At 38.0% G+C, this 17650-nt stretch overlaps 1 protein-coding gene across 3 annotated transcripts in view; it reads left to right on the top strand.

Annotated features, from left to right (window-relative positions):
• Smc6 (structural maintenance of chromosomes 6) overlaps positions 1 to 17650 on the top strand; it is a 59136-nt gene that overhangs the window by 33996 nt on the left and 7490 nt on the right. For all 3 annotated transcript variants that reach the window (XM_052186100.1, XM_052186101.1, XM_052186102.1), the window contains 4 exons: positions 341 to 478; positions 2407 to 2552; positions 4688 to 4813; positions 12156 to 12261. In XM_052186100.1, coding sequence (XP_052042060.1) covers positions 341 to 478; positions 2407 to 2552; positions 4688 to 4813; positions 12156 to 12261 — 516 coding nt within the window. The remainder of the gene's footprint in view (positions 1 to 340; positions 479 to 2406; positions 2553 to 4687; positions 4814 to 12155; positions 12262 to 17650) is intronic.

Genomic DNA, 17650 nt, shown 5'->3' with positions numbered 1-17650 from the left:
GAATATCACAGTAGCTGTCAGTCACACAACCAATATGCTTTTCTAGCAAAATAATTGTATTCCTAATATTCCCACCACGATATGTTAGCAGCTGCCAGATAAAGTGTACCTGCCAGTGGGAGTGTCCTCCGTGTTGGTGCCCTCCATGTTGCTCAGTGATGCCCGGGGAGGTTGTTACTGATTGTGGAGATCTTGGCCAAGGGATGTTTCTTCTTACCTAAAAGTGCAGCGAGCGCTTTATCCCCCAAGTTGTGTTCTAACTGTTCTCAGAAGCTCCAGAACACCCTCTCTGCTGCTAGTGATCTGTTCTTTATAGATTGTTTTGTCTTTATTAAAACAGGATGAATTAAATCTTGCTGACTCTGAAGTAGATAGCCAAAAACGAGGGAAGCAGCATTATGAAGACAAACAGAAAGAACATTTGGATACCTTAAATAAAAAGAGAAGAGAACTTGACATGAAGGAGAAGGAGCTACAGGTTATCCAGCGGTTTTGTGTTGTTTTTCTTTCCAAATTTATCTACAATGCAAATTGTTAAAATTTTTGTAATTTTCCTAGTTTATGTTTACTTTTTTACTGAAACTAGATTTTTTCTACATACAATATATTCTGATTACAGTTTGCCCTCCCAAACTACTCCTAGATCTTCTCTGCTTCTCCCCAAATCTGCATATTTTCTTTCTTATTAGAGAGCAAACAGATTGATGATGATGGTGATGATGATGATGATAAAAACAAAACAACAGAAAATAGACAAAACACATTCATATAGATGCTAAGACACACATTTTCACACAAAGAAATCCCAGAACAAAATTTGAAGTTACATAAACAAAAGATCTGTAAGGGAGGGGGAAGCCCAGACAAAGCGTTAGAGGCAACAAAACCTTCAGTGAGTTGTTTTGTGTTGGGTGAAGTCTTTAGGTAGACACCAGTTAGACTTCTCCATGTCCAGTGATGTTGTTTGTGTAGGTGTTGTCATCAGCAATAGGGCCTTACCATCAGTTTGTGGAGAGCAACCAAGAGCCCTGGCAGCAGCCTGGGTTACTTGGAGGTTTCCAAGAGGTGAGGTCCCTTAGGCCAACAGTTAAATGAGATGAAACCCATTCCTGGAGTTAGAGGTTTCATTTAATGGCAAGCAGTGTTTAGTTAGGGCTTTGTTTTCCTGCTTACTTCGTGACTTAGGTTTTTCTATGTATGTATAAATGTTAAGAAGTGTCTGTTGTGTTTGGTTTCCATACAACCTCTATTTGTTAGTTTCTAGTAATTAGCTATGGAGTGATAGGCTTCCATATGAGGTTTCTATGCGTGTTTCCTTTTGGTGGTTCTCTTCTGCTTCCTATTCTCTCTTGTCTCTCTGCTCTCCTTTCTCTCCTATATTCTTTTGTTCTCATCCTTCTTTGTTAAGACCCTTTTTCTTCTATGTCATTTCTAGAGAAAAACAAATTGTCTTGAGTTTTTGTTTCCTACAGGGTAACGTGCTTCTGTGAATTGACAGAAGAGACTTGGTTTCTCTTGGAATGTGCAGACTAACTAAACCAGATAGTCTTCCATTGTGTCTTAGTGGTTGAGAAAATGAATCTCTCAGTTTGGAAACCTTTTAAAGGATTTTTAATGTCTATGCCTTGCTGGGGTATATGCTGGCTAAGTTTACCTCCTGCCAGTTGTGACTTTTCGCAGCTGGATAGATACTGCGTATAGGGAATAATTGAAGGCAGTCCTGTTGTATGCGGTAGTTTCCTTGTGACTTTGCTTTATGTCACAAGGAAAATGAGTGGGACTCTTAATTTGTTTCCATATTTGTTTTAGACATAATATAGTAGATTGTGATTTAAGATCTATATTGGATAAGAAAATACTTAGTATTTCTTTATTGCATATAAACAAGATGGTCTATTTGTGTTTTCCATAGCTCTCTTTACACGCGAAGCTGTCACCAGCTTCAGCATCCTGATATCACTATTTTACTTTTTTTTTTCATTAGGAACTAGTAGAATTCTTACAAGTAATTAGTCTTGTGCATAGGGATATACTTTTCCTTGAACACTTCTAATGACATTTAACTTTGTCTCATCAATGTAAAACATGGATAGAAACTCTTAATGTGGGGTAGAGCTGGCTTAACAGTGAAGAGCATGCTAAGAGACTTGAATCTACTTTTTAGCACCCACACTAGTGTTAACAACTAGCTACAACTTCAGCTCCAGGGTGATTCAACAACTTTGGCATCCACAGTCATCTATACTCTTGGACATATACATAATTAAATACAATAAATCTTTAAGAAAAAAATGCTGATAATAAATATGTGTCTTTAAACTCACTTTACTTTGCATATTTTGACAGAATTAGCCATAATGAATTATGTCAAGAAAAATTTTAAGATCCAAACATATGTTTTCTTAGGAGAAAATGTCACAAGCAAGACAGATTTGCCCAGAACGAATAGAAGTAAAAAAGTCTGCATCAATACTAGACAAAGAAATTAATCGATTAAGACAAAAAATTCAGGCAGAACATGCTAGTCATGGAGATCGGGAAGAAATAATGAAGTAAGTGGTCATTAATTTTCTAATTTAGTGTATTATGTATAGATATTATTAAGACATGTTTTATATTTAAGTTTAATTTGGATGAAGGGTTGCTATTGGTATGTAATTTTACTGAAGTACTTTGTTAGATGAGCATTATAACAATGAACAGTATATGAAATGACATTTTAACATAAATACAGTTTATATTATTCACATGAACAGAAAAATACTCAGCTTTACTGGTCGTTAAAAACTGCAAATCAAAATAATTAGGTGCTATTTTCCATATACATGAAAATAAATGCAATGAAAACATTAGTAGTCCAGGTCATTGAGGTCTTAGTGATATGGGCTTTTTTATAGTACCAATAAAAAGAAAGGCTTTAAGAGAAATAGAGGAGTTTACAATTTTGATGTTTACTTAAAGGACTTTGGAGAATTATCAAATTTTCTTTAGTCTTAATTTCTTCATTTTCCATAGTAACTTAGGTCTTATGAAAATCAAATGTAAGAATCTAATAAATAGAATTTAGAGGAAACAGCTTTTAGTTGTTAAAACTCTTCTGAAGAGCATTTAATCAGTATAAATTAAAGTGCTTTACAGAATATTTGTTGCAATTTTAAATGAGTCAACTGTGTTTATAATGTAACAATGTAAAATGAGAAAATATTTTACCAGTTCCTTAAATAGGTATTTAAAAAACAAACAAAGCAAAAAACAAACAAACAAAAAAAGCTGGGTGGTGGTGGTGCATGCCTTTGATCCCAGCACTTGGGAGGCAGAGGCAGGTAGATTTCTGAGTTTGAGGCCAGCCTGTTCTACTGAGTGAGCTCCAGGACAGCCAGGGCTACACAGAGAAACCCTGTCTCGGGAGGAAAACAAATCAAAACAAAACAAACAAAAAGAAATGTTAACAACAATATACAGTGAGGAAGAATGGTTTTAAAAAATAAGATTAGAACTTTTCTACAAAACCCCTTTTTAGGCTACAAAAGGCTAAGAAAGGGGTTCAGCAAGGGAGCTGAGCAGGAAAAGGACCTGCTGCCAGTCTAGATGGCCTGAGTTCAGTCACCAGCATTCACATCATGGAAGGAAGGCACTGACATCATTGTTTATCCTCTGACTCCCACATGTACCATGGTACCACATGCATATGGCTCAGCAGTTAAGAGTACTGACTGCTCTTCCAGAGGTCCTGAGTTCAGTTCCCAGCAACCATATGGTGGCTCACAACCATCTGTAATGGGGTCCACTGCACTCTTGTGTATCTGAGGACAGCTATAGTGTACTCATATACATTAAATAAATAAATCTTTAAAAAAAAACAAACAAGTTTGATGAAGCTAGTGATCTCAGCTTTATTTTCAAAACAGTGGGAAACAATCTAACTATTAAGACATTTTTGTAGGCTGTGCACCTATAAAACAGTTTCTAAACTGCATTATTTGCCTTTGGATGTCACTCAAAAGTAGTATACTTACTTAGAATAATACCCAAGGCTCAGGTTTCGAGCCTCAGAGCAGCAGTTCTTTATGTATGTATGCATGCATGCATGGATATATATGTGTGTGTGTATGAATGAGTTGAGGAAGAGGAGTGACTGTGTGTAACAACTCTTGCTGTGCAGTCACCAAGTCCTGAGTTTGGATTTCTTGCACCCTTGTAAACCTGGCGTGGGGATACCTATCTGCGCCTCAGGCTGCTGGTTTTCCTTCCATTGTGGCATTTTTGAGTAGCCATGCCTTACCTCGTAGCTTGTTTAGGAAGGAGGGATTCCATTATTGACCTTATGTCCCTTCATTCCCTTATTGACATCTGTTACTAAGAAAACCTTCTGGTATAATGTTTTTAGAAGGTGTCAGTTTACTAGTATTTTCTAAGATCTGCCACCCCTGAGCCTTACCTGAGTATGTACATACATTTGCCATCTTACTGTATTTTCTCAGGCTTCGACTTTGTTTTTTCTCTTTACAGTTGTATTGTCTCTCTCCTGTAACATTCATTCTTTGTGGGAATGAAATTTCTTGACTAGAAATTCATGGAATCGGCTGTTCTTAGACCCTTTACACTCCTCCTTTTCCTTTTCTTTCCAGTTAAATATGTTTGAGACTTTACTTGTGTGTATTTATTTAATATTTTATTTATAAAATAGGCAGTACCAGGAAGCAAGAGAAACCTATCTTGATCTGGATAATAAAGTAAGGACTTTAAGAAGGTTCATTAAATTACTAGAAGAAATAATGACCCATAGGTACAAAACATACCAACAATTTAGAAGGTAAGTGCATTTTAAGATATGTCTCTTTTTGTTTGTTTTCAACTATTTCTATATGAATAATCAGATCTTTCCTTGGTTCAGCTCTATGGGGTACTGTGGAAGCATGATCCACATTAGCATTTAAAATCTGTAATTAAGAGCAGAATGCTGATCTGAAAGGTTCTTAACATCAAGCTCACCCAGCTTTTCCACTGTTCTGTAACCTTTACTAGAAAACTCTCAGATAGCCGGGTAGTGGGGGTGCACGCCTTTAATCCCAGTACTTGGGAGGCAGAGGCAGGCGGATTTCTGAGTTCGAGGCCAGCCTGATCTACAGAGTGAAGTCCAGGACAGCCAGGACTATACAGAGAAAAACCCTGTCTTGAAAAAACAAATAAACAAACAAAAAACAAAAGAAAGAAAGAAAGAAAACTCTCAGATGTTGTTTATTGCCTAGTAGGCCGTTTGAGTGGGAACTCAGTGGTACAAAACAGTTATTTTACTCTTGGATATTTCTAAGGGAGGCTAGGAGGACTTATTAAAGCAGTATCTCAACTATTTTACTGTAATCTGTTATGGTGTAGCTCCATGATTACAAATCTTTGTTTAATTTACTGCAATATCTTCACTATTTATAACTGTGCTTGATATAGCTGGGGCTAGATCAAGGAAAGGTATTAATAAACATACCCAAAGATACACAGTCTCTCAGGAGTAAATAGATTCCCCCTCCTACACCAAAGAAACAGGCAAACAACAACAAAAACCTGATAGATGATTGTTAAGGGATATAACCTCTCTTTTCCCCCAGACAGTACCTTAGTGATGCTTTTTATTTCTCTTTATAGCCCAATATCTATTATTATGTTTTTGCTTATAGTATCTGTACATGTGTGTGTGCGGAGGGGGCCTGAAGTTTATAACAACCCCTCCACCCTTTTATTTTGTATTTCTAGCCAGCATCTCTTGTTGATCTGCAAGCTCATCAATTTGGTTAGGCTGCCTGGTCAATGAGCTTCAGGGATCTATATTGTCTACCGACTCTGCAGCCCAGAGTGGGTACATGGGGGCTTTTATATCCTTCCAGGGATCCAGTCTCAGGTCTTCACACTTAGGTGGGTACTTCAACAGCTGAGTCATCTTCCTGACCCCAAATTGTACAATTTTAAGGCAATAGAAATAAAAATAGCTGGGCGCACGCCTATAATCCCAGTACTCTGGGAGGCAGAGGCAGGTGGATTTCTGAGTTTGAGGCCAGCCTGGTCTACAGAGTGAGTTCCAGGACAGCCAGGGCTACACAGAGAAACCCTGTCTCGAAAAAACCAAATCCAAAAAAAAAAAAGAAAGAAAGAAAGAAAGAAAAATATGCATAGCTATTATATATGTGGGGAAAGTCAGAGGTAGCATTAATTTTTTATGTTTATTTATTTATTTGGGTTATAAGCATGTACTGTATGCTGTTGCATGGTGGGTGGAGATGAGGGTAGTCTGCAAGAGTCAAGACTTTTCCTTTCACCATTGAGTCTTGATATTGACCTCAGGAGCTAGGTTTGGTGGCAGGCCTTTGTACCAGGCCTGGCCTATAGGTGAGGCTTTAACAATAAGATAGATGTTCTATCATAGTCTTCAACTAAACGATATTAAACATTGGAATGTGTATTAGCTAGGGTTTTACTGCTGTGAACAGACACCATGACCAAGTTTTATAAAGACAGCATTTACTCAGGGCTGGCTTACAGGTACAGAGGTTCAGACCATTGTCATCAAGATAAGAAGCATGGCAGCATCAAGACAGGAGGAGCTGAGGGTTCTACATATTTATCCAAAGAAAGCCAGGAACAGTCTATAGCAGTCTCAACTGTGTTAAAAGTTCAAAGTTCAAGGTCTCTTCTGAGATTCATCCAATTACTTCACTGTAATCGCCAAAGCAAGAGAGGAAACCAGCTGGGCAAAGTTCAAACTGCATCTCCATGTCTAATGGCAAAGCAGTCTTCAGATCTTCAACTCCTTTTTCATCTTTGTTGACTGCAACAAGGTTATTTCTCCCAGTTAACAGCTTTCCTTGGCAGGCATCCTCTGGCTGTCTTCTTTAACATCTTGGGAGGGTCTCAAGTCAACTTCAGCTTCACAACTTCTTGTTCCAGTGTCTGAGATCCACACATGATCTTCTGTGCATCTCCAAAGGGCTGGTGTCACTTCTCCAGCTCTGTCCTCTGTAGCACTCAGGTTGATTCATTCTGCTTCCACTGCTGTTCTTGGTGGTCATCCCATGGTACTGACATGTCCAATATGCTGAGGTCTTCCACTGCAACTAGGATTTACTAAAGCCTCTCATAGGCTCTCTTCATGGTACCAAGCCTCAACTCCTTTGCATGATCCCTTTAGTCCTGGACTGTCAACTACAACTGAGGCTACAATTTCACCAATGGCCTTCCATGGCCTCTCAGAATACTAAGCCTCAGCTGTTCTTCATGATGCCTTCATGCCTTCAAAACCAGTACCACCTGGGTGATTCATACATATTACCAAGTACAGCTGCAGCATGAGGTACAACCTTGGCTATCTCTGGACGACTTCTTTGTGCTCTCAGAAAACACTTCCCAGAAGATTACACCTCAATGATGCTGGCCTCTTCTTAATCATCACTGCTTTCTTAGCTCCAGCTAACCAGCATCAACTGTCTCAGTAGTCTCCTTCTCTTGAATATAAAGCCAGAGACACAAGGCCGAAGCTACTGAGTTCTACTGCTTGTAGGAGCTGGAACATTGGCCCCCTTTTTTTCTATTACCTTATCACTAGGTTCCTTTTTTCCAAGTCTTTCACTACCTAAACTTGGCTGTCTGGATCTTGCTCCATAGACTGACTTTGACTTCAGAGATCTGCATGCCTGTCTCCTAAGCATTGGGATGCACCGAGCCTGGATTTAAGTTTTTCTTCACTTAGAATTTGTTCTGTTTTAGGCTGGCCTTGAACTCAGAGATTTGCTTATCTTTGCCTTCTGGGATTAAAGGCTTGCACTACCACACCTGGACCCAAATTTATCTTGATGGAATCTTGCCCCAAGGTCACCACTCCCTTAATTTGATTTAATATCCTTGAGTTCAGCTCCATTTCACTTCCTTGAGCCCCTTTAATACTCAAACTATATATATATATATATATTTTTTCTTTCTCAGCTTGCTATGTTTGTTCAAAATGCTCATTAGAAACAAAGTGTGCTGGGTTTTTTTGAAACTTCTTTGTTGATGCAATTAATATAAATCTCTTTACCTTAGCCTTAGGCAGTCTCTTCAGACTCTGGCATGTCCAATATGCTGAGGTCTTCCACTGCAACTAGTCTTTTCAGACAGTGGCAAAAAGCAGCTATGTTCTTCACTAAAACATCACAATAACAGTCTCTCGGCCACATATTAAAGTTCTTCTCCACTGAAACCTGGGCCATCAGGCTTAGTACCACTGTCTTCCATATTCCTACTAGGCTGGCCCATTAAGCCCCACTTAAAGCATTCCATGCCTTTCAAATCCAGAGTCCCAAAATCCACATTCTTCCAAACAAAAGCATGGTCAGGCCTATCATAGCAACACCCCAGTCCCTGGTGCTTGACTTCCAGTCCTGACTTCCTGTGGTGATAAATAGCAATGTAGAAGGTGTAAGCTGAATAAACCCTTTCATCTTCAACTTACTTCTTGGTTATGCTGTTTGTGCAGGAATAGAAACCCTGACTTAAGACAGAATGCATGTTTACAGTTGTTGAACTTTTAAAGTAAGGTGTTCATAATGGGATACAGTAATTGTGTATGTTTGTAGAGTGCAATGTGACTTTTCAGTTCATGTACATAGATAGTATGGAAAGATCAGATCTGGGTGATTGGCATTTCCATCTTGCTAGGTATTTATCTTCTCAATGGAAACACTCAGAATTATATTTTCATTTTCAAATATATTTTTAGAACTTGAATTAAAGCAGAATGACTTTATCCTATTTGGCTGCCCTTAATGTTTTCTTTGGGGCTGATTTTTGTGCTAGCTCAGCACTCTTCCTCCCAGTGCTTGAGGGTTCATTAGTCCACACGACATGAACTGTCCCTGGCTTTGAGGTTCCTGGTGCTTCTTCCAGGTGTTTCTGTTACTGTTTCTTTCCCAGCTCAGGCTCAGGTAGTCTCCAGAGTGTGCACTGGTTGGTATTCAGGACTGTAGTGGAGCACAGCCCTCCCTCATGCATCCTCCACAGCTGTCCTTCCCTCTAGTGCTCTCTAGACTTTTCCCACTTAAATGTGAGGTTCCATGTAGGTATACATTTGCTTTATTCTTTGGTGAGTAGTAATTTTGATGGTACTTACAGGGACCAGTTAACATTTTTCTTGTTTTTCAGAGATCATTTTGACTAGAACTGCCTTTGCTATTTGGTGTCCAGTCAAAATAGTTTATCTGGGTTTTGAATAGGATTAGAAAAATTAGAAACAGTTTCTGTTATTATTTACATGTTTTCCTGATGTATAGTTTGTTTTTCTGTTGTTAAACAGAAATAATATTTAAATAGTGTACTGGCTGGTTTCGTGTGTCAACTTGACACAGGCTGGAGTTATCACAGAGAAAGGAGCTTCAGTTGGGAAAGTGCCTCCATGAGATCCTTCTGTGGGGCATTTTCTCAATTAGTGATCAAGGGGGGAGGGCCCATTGTGGGTGGGGCCACCCCTGGGCTGGTAGTCTTGGGTTCTATAAGAGAGCAGGCTGATCAAGCCAGTAAATAACATCCCTTCATGGCCTCTGCATCAGCTCCTGCTTCCTGACCTGCTTAAGTTCTAGTTCTGACTTCCTTTGGTGATCAATACCAATGTGGAAAATATAAGCTGAATAAAACATTTCCTCCCCAACTTGCTTCTTGGTCATGATGTTTGTGCAGGAATAGAAACCCTAAGATAAATAGTCTCTGTAGAAGTACTGTGTGTATGTGTTTGTGTGTGTTGTTTTTAAAAAGAAATAGTATTTAAATATGCTCTGTAAGAGCACTGGGGGTGGGGGGAGGAGGTATTTCTTAGTTCCTTTTCCTGTTGCTATGATTAATACTCTGAGAAAAGCAACATAAGAGAGAAAGGGTTTATTGCTGCCTACAGTTCAAAGCAGCAGGGATTCTAAGCAGCCTGTTGTGTTCGATCCATAGTAAAGAAGCAGAGTGAAGCGTGAATGCATGCTGTTCTGTTCACTTCTTACACAGTAGCCAGAATCCTGTGCCCAAGGAGTGGGCACCTGTGTTTAGGGCTGCCTGTTTTTAGGCTGGTCTTAAATAGCCCAGCTCAGATAATCTATCTCAGATAATCTATCACAGGCATGCTTAGACCCATTCCCAGGTTGTTGTAGATTGTTACATTGATAATACTAAGCATCAGTGTATTACTCAATAGACCTTTTAACACTGCTGGGTTTTTCTACATTGTTTACTCAGTTATGGAACAAAAAGAGCCATCATGTTAGAATCATTTCTCTCTCTAACCTTCGTATTTTAGGACAGTTTGATAGAAGTCCTGTGAATGGAAGCAGCCAATAAATATATTGGAGTATTGAAGGACTTTGGTAGTGAGTTCTGAAATCTAATTACCAGTGCTGTGGCAGCAAAAGCAACTAAGAAAATCCAGGCTTCCCTATCCTCTAGTATGGAAAGGTGTGGTGTAGTTTAGGACGGGAAACAGTGGAGAAATATTCATAGTTACTTTAAGAAAATGATGACTACTAATTAATGAGTAAAGATGATAAGAAAAATTGCCAGTTTTCTCTCACCCAGACCCTATTTTCTAAATACTGTGCCCCCAGTAAAAGGAACCAGGCTTCCCTGGAGAGAAGTGGCTAATAGCAAATCTGTGTGAGGAAGGTATAGATAAAGTCTCTTGATATGGCTCATCTCCCTTCCTCTCAGCTCTAACCACCTCCTTAACGTGGTGGGGTCATCTTAGGAGATAGGGGCTGAGGTGCCTGTTTTACATATCAAAGCAGACATGGCCTCCAGGTTCTCCCAGCACCCTCAGTCCCTACCCTGTTTACCCTGCTCCCAACCCTGAACTTTCCAGCCTGATCTACCTTTCTCCAGGAAGCTCTTCTCTGTATAATCCAGACATTTCAGTCTACTCTTTCTTCTCTTCACTCTCTAGAGCATGTGTTCTTCCACTCTTTCTCATCCACTATTCCCCCATGATGACCTGCAGACTTAGGTTCTTGGGGCTAATGAACTCACCCTTGAGCAGCTTCCCAATAAATCTGCATTTAATATAATCTAATCTGGCTTGATTGGCTCTTTGACCAGTGGAGAAACAATTTATCAGTAGCTTAAAGGGATTTCATTGGCAAAATCTGGAACAGTCTGAGGAACACAATAACCACCTGGTAAAGCTAACTAAAGAATTGAAGGTGGGAGTAGCTCAGTCAGTGAAGCACTTGCCATGCAAGCATGAGGATCTGAACACCTATTTTGTGCCCCATATAAAAGCTAGACACAGAAGAGTCAGGCATCATAGTGTATATTTATAACTTTGTTAATGGGGGGTAGGAATAGGAGGCTCTGTGGGGCCAATAAGAACTGTGCAAGACATGAGGTTGACAGAGCTGGAGGGATGGCTCAGCAGGAAGAGTTCTGGTTGCTCGTCTGGAGTTCAATTTCCAACACCCTCATGGCAGCTTCTAACCATCAACAGCGCAACTCACAGGGGATCTCTTGTCCTCTTCTGGTTTCTCTTGCTATTGCATATATGTGGGAAAAACATGCAGACAAACAAGCAGGCAAAATACCCATAAACATAGAAGTCTAGAAACATGTACACAAGAAAACCAAGGTGGATATCACCAAACAATGGCTGGTGAGGTGTTCTGACACATGCATGTGTACACATGTGCATACATACAAAAACTTAGGGAGGGGGGAAGGTAACTAAGGCAGCAAAAAGTCCCTTTAAAATGTAGTCCAATGTCATCTGATGGAACTGGCTTTATACCAATAAGGGATAAAGCATTACCCTTTTTTCCAATATTAACTTGGGCAAACTGGCAGATAAATGAGATGCATATGTACCTTCATGTCTCTAAAGCTTAATTCCTTTAAGGACAAGATTTGTTTTACACATGAGAATAATAATGTTTGGAATAAATTATTTGGGTGCCTAATACATTTATATTAGACAACTGTCATAATGGGGCATATTAAATGTGAAATGATACCTTTATTCATTTTTCTGTTCTTGTATACAATTAATGAACTTGATAAAATCCAGATGCAGATAAATATTTAAAACATGGTGGAAATTATCTTAAATCCACCTGTTTTATACCATGTTGAATACTATCCTATATTATAATGTGCCAATTTATTTTTTGAAGGTGTTTGACATTACGATGCAAATTATACTTTGACAACTTACTATCTCAGCGTGCTTATTGTGGAAAAATGAATTTTGACCACAAGAATGAAACTCTTAGTATATCAGTAAGTATCTTGATGAAGTATCTTCATCATTAGTTGTTTCTTTTCTTTAAACATTGATCAGCCTTATTCTGTTATCTGTAGGAAACAGGAACTTAATTCTAAGTTAAAGATGGTCTTTGCTAGTATGTTTAACATTATGTTGCTGTTTATAAAGGTGGTAGCCTAGAGTTTCTTTCCAGACACCATCACATTGTTTTCTTAGAATGCTAAGGACAGTTATTTTCATTATAAGAGCTTACCTTGTCAATCCACTCTGATTGTTTTTGCCCTGCACCATGTAGGACATTACAGAGAATCCATTGTCTGTAGTCTCACTGGGAAGCCATGAAATTTATACCTTGTAATTTAATTATCTGTTGTATTCACCTTTATAGATTCTGTGGTTGTTGAAATGTGTACAAAGAGTGTAGTGTGAGGATATGGATTAAGAGTTGCATAGGAACTTAAAAACAGTTACATGCTTTAAATAGTAATTGTTGCTCTTGGCACCATAATTTTATCCTTTGATTCTAATATTCACAGTAAATACTAGATGTTTGGACTGCCTTTGCCATTTAGAACCTCTACATTTAACCAAATCAGGAAGTTAATTTTACTGTTCATTGTTTAAATTTCCACTGGTAAATCTTGGTTACCATATCTCCACCCATTTATTTTTAAGATCCAATCATCTAAAGATCCAGATTTGAGGTACTGGGAAGAATTAGGCCAGTGGTTTGGGAGGTAGTATGTTATGATAACCCATTGTTTTTATAAGTATAAGCAGAAGTATAAGAAATCCAAGGAAATTACAAAAAAATTCTTATTTTTAAAGATATTGGAAAGTTTGGAAGCAACAGTGATGAATAGATGAATTGAAATTCCAGAATTGGGAGAGTCTGTCAAAGGAAGCTAACATTGCTGTCTGTTTTCCTGGAGGTGTTTACTAAGCTTGGAATGTTGGTGAATATGAGGGATACTGAGACAAGACAGTGGGGAATGTTTAGGCACATGACTAGTATTTCAGTTAATTCTTGAGGGCTGAAGTTTACACAGTTAGCCAAAGGAACTAATACAGACGAAATCACTTAAGTCTTAGTAAAACTACAAATCTACTCTGGTCCAGCTGTGTCCCAGATTAACTGTCAGCCAGCCTTGAACATATGTACATCCTAATTAAATGGAAACTTGCTCCACTTGGTGGGCTGTTTTATTGTCTTTTGTCTGTTCATATATAAAACACAAACATAATGTTAGGAGTCAAGCATGTTGTCCATGCTCACCGTTTATTATTATTGTACCAGTTATTCTAGCCAAAATCAAGGAACAAAAGAAGTAGATTATAAAGGAAGTAAAGTTCCTTTCATTAATAATTAACATGCTCATCTGTGTAGAAAACTTGGTGACATCTACAGAACATATAATGATAATTGGTTAAAAGTAGCCAGCAGGGTTACAGGCACAGCATTCAAAAATGAATTGATGTTTATATTAGCAACATGATCAAAAACTATGACAGCATTAAAATGTAAAACATAAAATCTGACAAAAATTGCTAGAATTATTCTGAAAAGCTAAAAAAAAGTAGTGAGAGATTAATGAAGACCTAAGTAAGCCCGGTGGTAGTGGTGCATGCCTGTAATTCCAGCACTCTGAGAGGCAGAGGCAGGCGAATTTCTGAGTTCGAGGCCAGTCTGGTCTACAGAGTGAGTTCCAGGATAGCTAAGGGCTATACAGAGAAACCCTGTCTCGGAAAAAAAACAAAAAAACAAAACAAACAAACAAAAAGACCAAAGTGAGATTTTCCTGGCTCAAAAGACCCTGCAGGGTCTGGGGAGATGCCCCATCTAGTAAATTGTTTGCTGTGCAAGGATTAGAGCTCTAGTTTGGATCTCTAGCATTGCATAAAAAGCCAACCACTAAGCGCTAGTCCCAGTGCTTGGGAGACAGAGTCAGGTGAATTCGCAGGGCTAACAAGTCTGAGTCAATAGGCTCCATATTTAATAAGAGACCCTGTCTCAAAATAGATAAAGGAGGATGATTGAGGAGAACACACATATGCATATTCACTGCACTCATATTTGCATATACAAGCATGCATACATACAACACATATATTCAACATGTCAAAATTTCAGTTTGGACAATTTGGGAAGCCAAATTGACCTATAGGTTCAGCACCATTTGTGGTATGTTTTATAAAATACAGCATGATGCATGGGAGGGGATGCCTTAGCTGGCCCATGCTGAGGCATTCACACACACACATACACACTCCTAAGGTGCTAGGCATAGGATGGGTCTAGTATAAAATGAAGTTTATTTGGAGCAAGGGAAGGAAGGGTGAGAAGGCAGTATGGAAAAGAAAGGTCATAGAGAGGGACAGAAAGAGAGGAAAGAGCTGGAAGGGAAGAGGCTGGCTGGGACCACATGGAGAGAGAAGGGGTGGGGGGGGGGACAAAGAGAGAGAGAAAGGGAGGCTAAACATCCTTCTGTAGCAAGCCAGGCTTGTACCTGGCTTTTGCTAGGTAACTTTTGGGTAGATCCTAGAAGAGAGGATAACATTTTGTATCAAAATAGCCACAGTCTTTTTTTGTAGAAATTGGTAACCAGGTCCAAATATGTATATGGAAATGCAAAAGTTGTCTATAAAATGCTGAAACTATTATAATAACTATGAAAAGGAAGGACAGTACTTGAAGACTTATGTTAACTGAAGACTGAGTCACAGATAGTAAGGTTCTGTTAGAGACATCCAGATCTATGGATGCCAAGCAGAGATTTCAAAAGTTCACAAGGGAAACTTAAAAAACAGTGGGTATGTTTTGTATTTTGAATTGCAGTTTTTTATATAAACACATTTTACATTTTAAATATGTACAGTTTATTGTATCTTTACAAAATTAAAAGGGCTTTGCTGCATTTATTTGAGATTACATGCCACAGTGTAAGTAGGCAGGCCCGGTGACAACTTGTAGGAGTTTTTTTCTTTTCTTTCTACCATGTTAGTTTCTAAGAAAAAAAAATTTAGATTTGGCCCAGACACACATACATGCTAAGCCATCTTGCTGGTCCTATTGGGTTTTGTTTGCTTGTTTTATTCTTTTCAATCTCAAAGCAATAAAAATTAGCAGATAAATAAAGCTTGGAAATGTGACTTAAAGGAAAAGCAAGAGTAGACTCAAACTCCTGGCGGTAGTTACAAGAGTAGTTTTGTGGAATAAGAGTTGGCTTTAAACAAGGTGCAGTTTCAGCCGACTTGTAATCCACATGAAACATGGGTTCTAAAACTTTGAAAACATAATTACCTGATATGAAAAAAACCATTGATTGGCCTAACAGCCAACTGAATGTGTAGCTATAACCAAATTCAAGTAAGTTAGAAAGCAATATCTTAGGTAAGCAACATCAAAACATGTTTTTGGTAAGTAACAAACCCCAAAACTTCATAGCAGAGATGAAGAAACAGGGCACAGTCCGCAGGTTTTGTGTGTATGACATTGGGGTTCCACTAAGAACAGACTGAGCAGAGAGCAGAAAAACATTCAGAACCTAAAAAAAACTTATGGGTCAAGAGCATCAAACTTATCTGTTCTGAGACTTTGACATTTCAGGAAGTGATATTAATTTATGATAAACCAAAAAATCAGGGCTACCCTGCCTCTAGAGCAACCCACTGGAAGAATGTTGAGTGAAGGTATACCAAATAAGAGAAGCAGAAAAAGAGACCACTTAGTGAGAAGCCAGCATGGCTCTAATCACATGTGGAATGCTCAGACAGGAGGAAGAACAGCAAATTAGAGGCCACTTTATGCTAATAAACAGAAGAGGGAAGACAACAGAGAACATGAAAGACAAAGTAGGGAGAAATAAAACCTATTTACCAGTAGTTACATTAGACCTTTGTGGACTAGATGTGTATTAAAGACTCTGTGTGTATAAGATTGAGTCAAAGTCTGTTGAAAGGAAACTCTAAATATATTACTGTAAGGTGCTAGGATATATTACCATAAGGTGCTAGGAGGATCTTGAGTAAAAACAGAGCAAAGGCATGTCATGCAGTTAGATAAGGAAGCCTACAGACTGCAGCTAAGAAAAAAAAATCAGGTTCACACAGGATCACTAGAGACCAAAAGGAGTGTTTCATGATATTAGAAAGTTAATTTCAAAAATGATGATTTTTGTATATCCAGAAAAATACAGAAATGTTTAGGAAACCAAAGGGCAAAATAGTTACATGTAGGTGGGAATTTTAGAACCTTTCTCAGGATTAATGGAAAAATCAGTTAGTAAAGTTATACAAGTCTTACAAATTGACCCAGTAGCATAAATGTAAAACACTGAAGAATTGTAGTTTTGTGATGCCTATGGAATATTTACTAGCATAGACCATTGTCTTCACTCAAAATCTCAATAAATCTCAAAGAATTAAAGCTACACAGAATATATTCCAAAATTGAGTGAAATTAGAAATAACAAAACCCCAAAATACCTCAAATTTATAAAATTATACAACACATTTCTAATTGATTAAGGAATCAAAATAAACCACGAAAGTTGAAGATAATTTCCAGCAACTATAAAAAAATAAAACATAGCAAAACTTGAAGGAGACAATGTAATACTTTTCAGAAGGGAAATTGTAGCTCTCTGTACATATTTAAGGAGGAAAGATATGTCCAACATTAATGATCTATCTTGGGAAAGTAGACGATAATTATGAATTTAGGGACAGAGATCTCATGAAACTGTGAGAGTAGATGAGATGAGAGAGCACGTTTTTGTAGGGTACAACACTGGAGAGTGTAAAGAAGACTGAACTGGTCCTGGCCCCTCTTCTAGACAGAGATGATGCTACAAACCTTTGAGTGAGGGGTGATTATTCATCAATTACTGAATTCAAATTATTGAGTATCCTGTTGGTAAAACAAAACAGAAAATAACTTTGACCCTTTATCTCACATTTAGTATACAAAGTGACTAAAACTGATAAAAATAAAATATAAAGCAACAGACTTTTGGATGAATGAAAAAGCATAAAGAAAATGTGGTAGGTAAGCATAATGGAATGACACTCAGACATTAACAAGAGGGAAATCTTGTTGATTGCATCAAGATGGATAAAACTAGAAGATATTACATTAAACAAGCCACACACAGAAAATCAAATAGCACATATTCATGGGAAGTTTAAGAGTTAATGTAAACACAGTTTTGGAGGGGAGAGGAAGAAGTAGCAAGTACCAAAACAATATTTTTTTTTGTTTTTATATTTTATTTATTTATTTATTTATTTTTAAATGCACACAATTTAATGAACTTCTATACTATTCGAATGAGCATTTGGAAAAGAAGGTGTGGATCTTTGTATTAAATTTTACAGTCAGTACCAAATATATTTTATGCACGT

Source organism: Apodemus sylvaticus, chromosome 6, assembly GCF_947179515.1.
Source record: "Apodemus sylvaticus chromosome 6, mApoSyl1.1, whole genome shotgun sequence".
NCBI classification, from domain to species: Eukaryota; Metazoa; Chordata; class Mammalia; order Rodentia; family Muridae; genus Apodemus; species Apodemus sylvaticus.
Note: the sequence above shows the minus strand (reverse complement) of the source record. Positions and strands in the feature narration are given on the sequence as shown.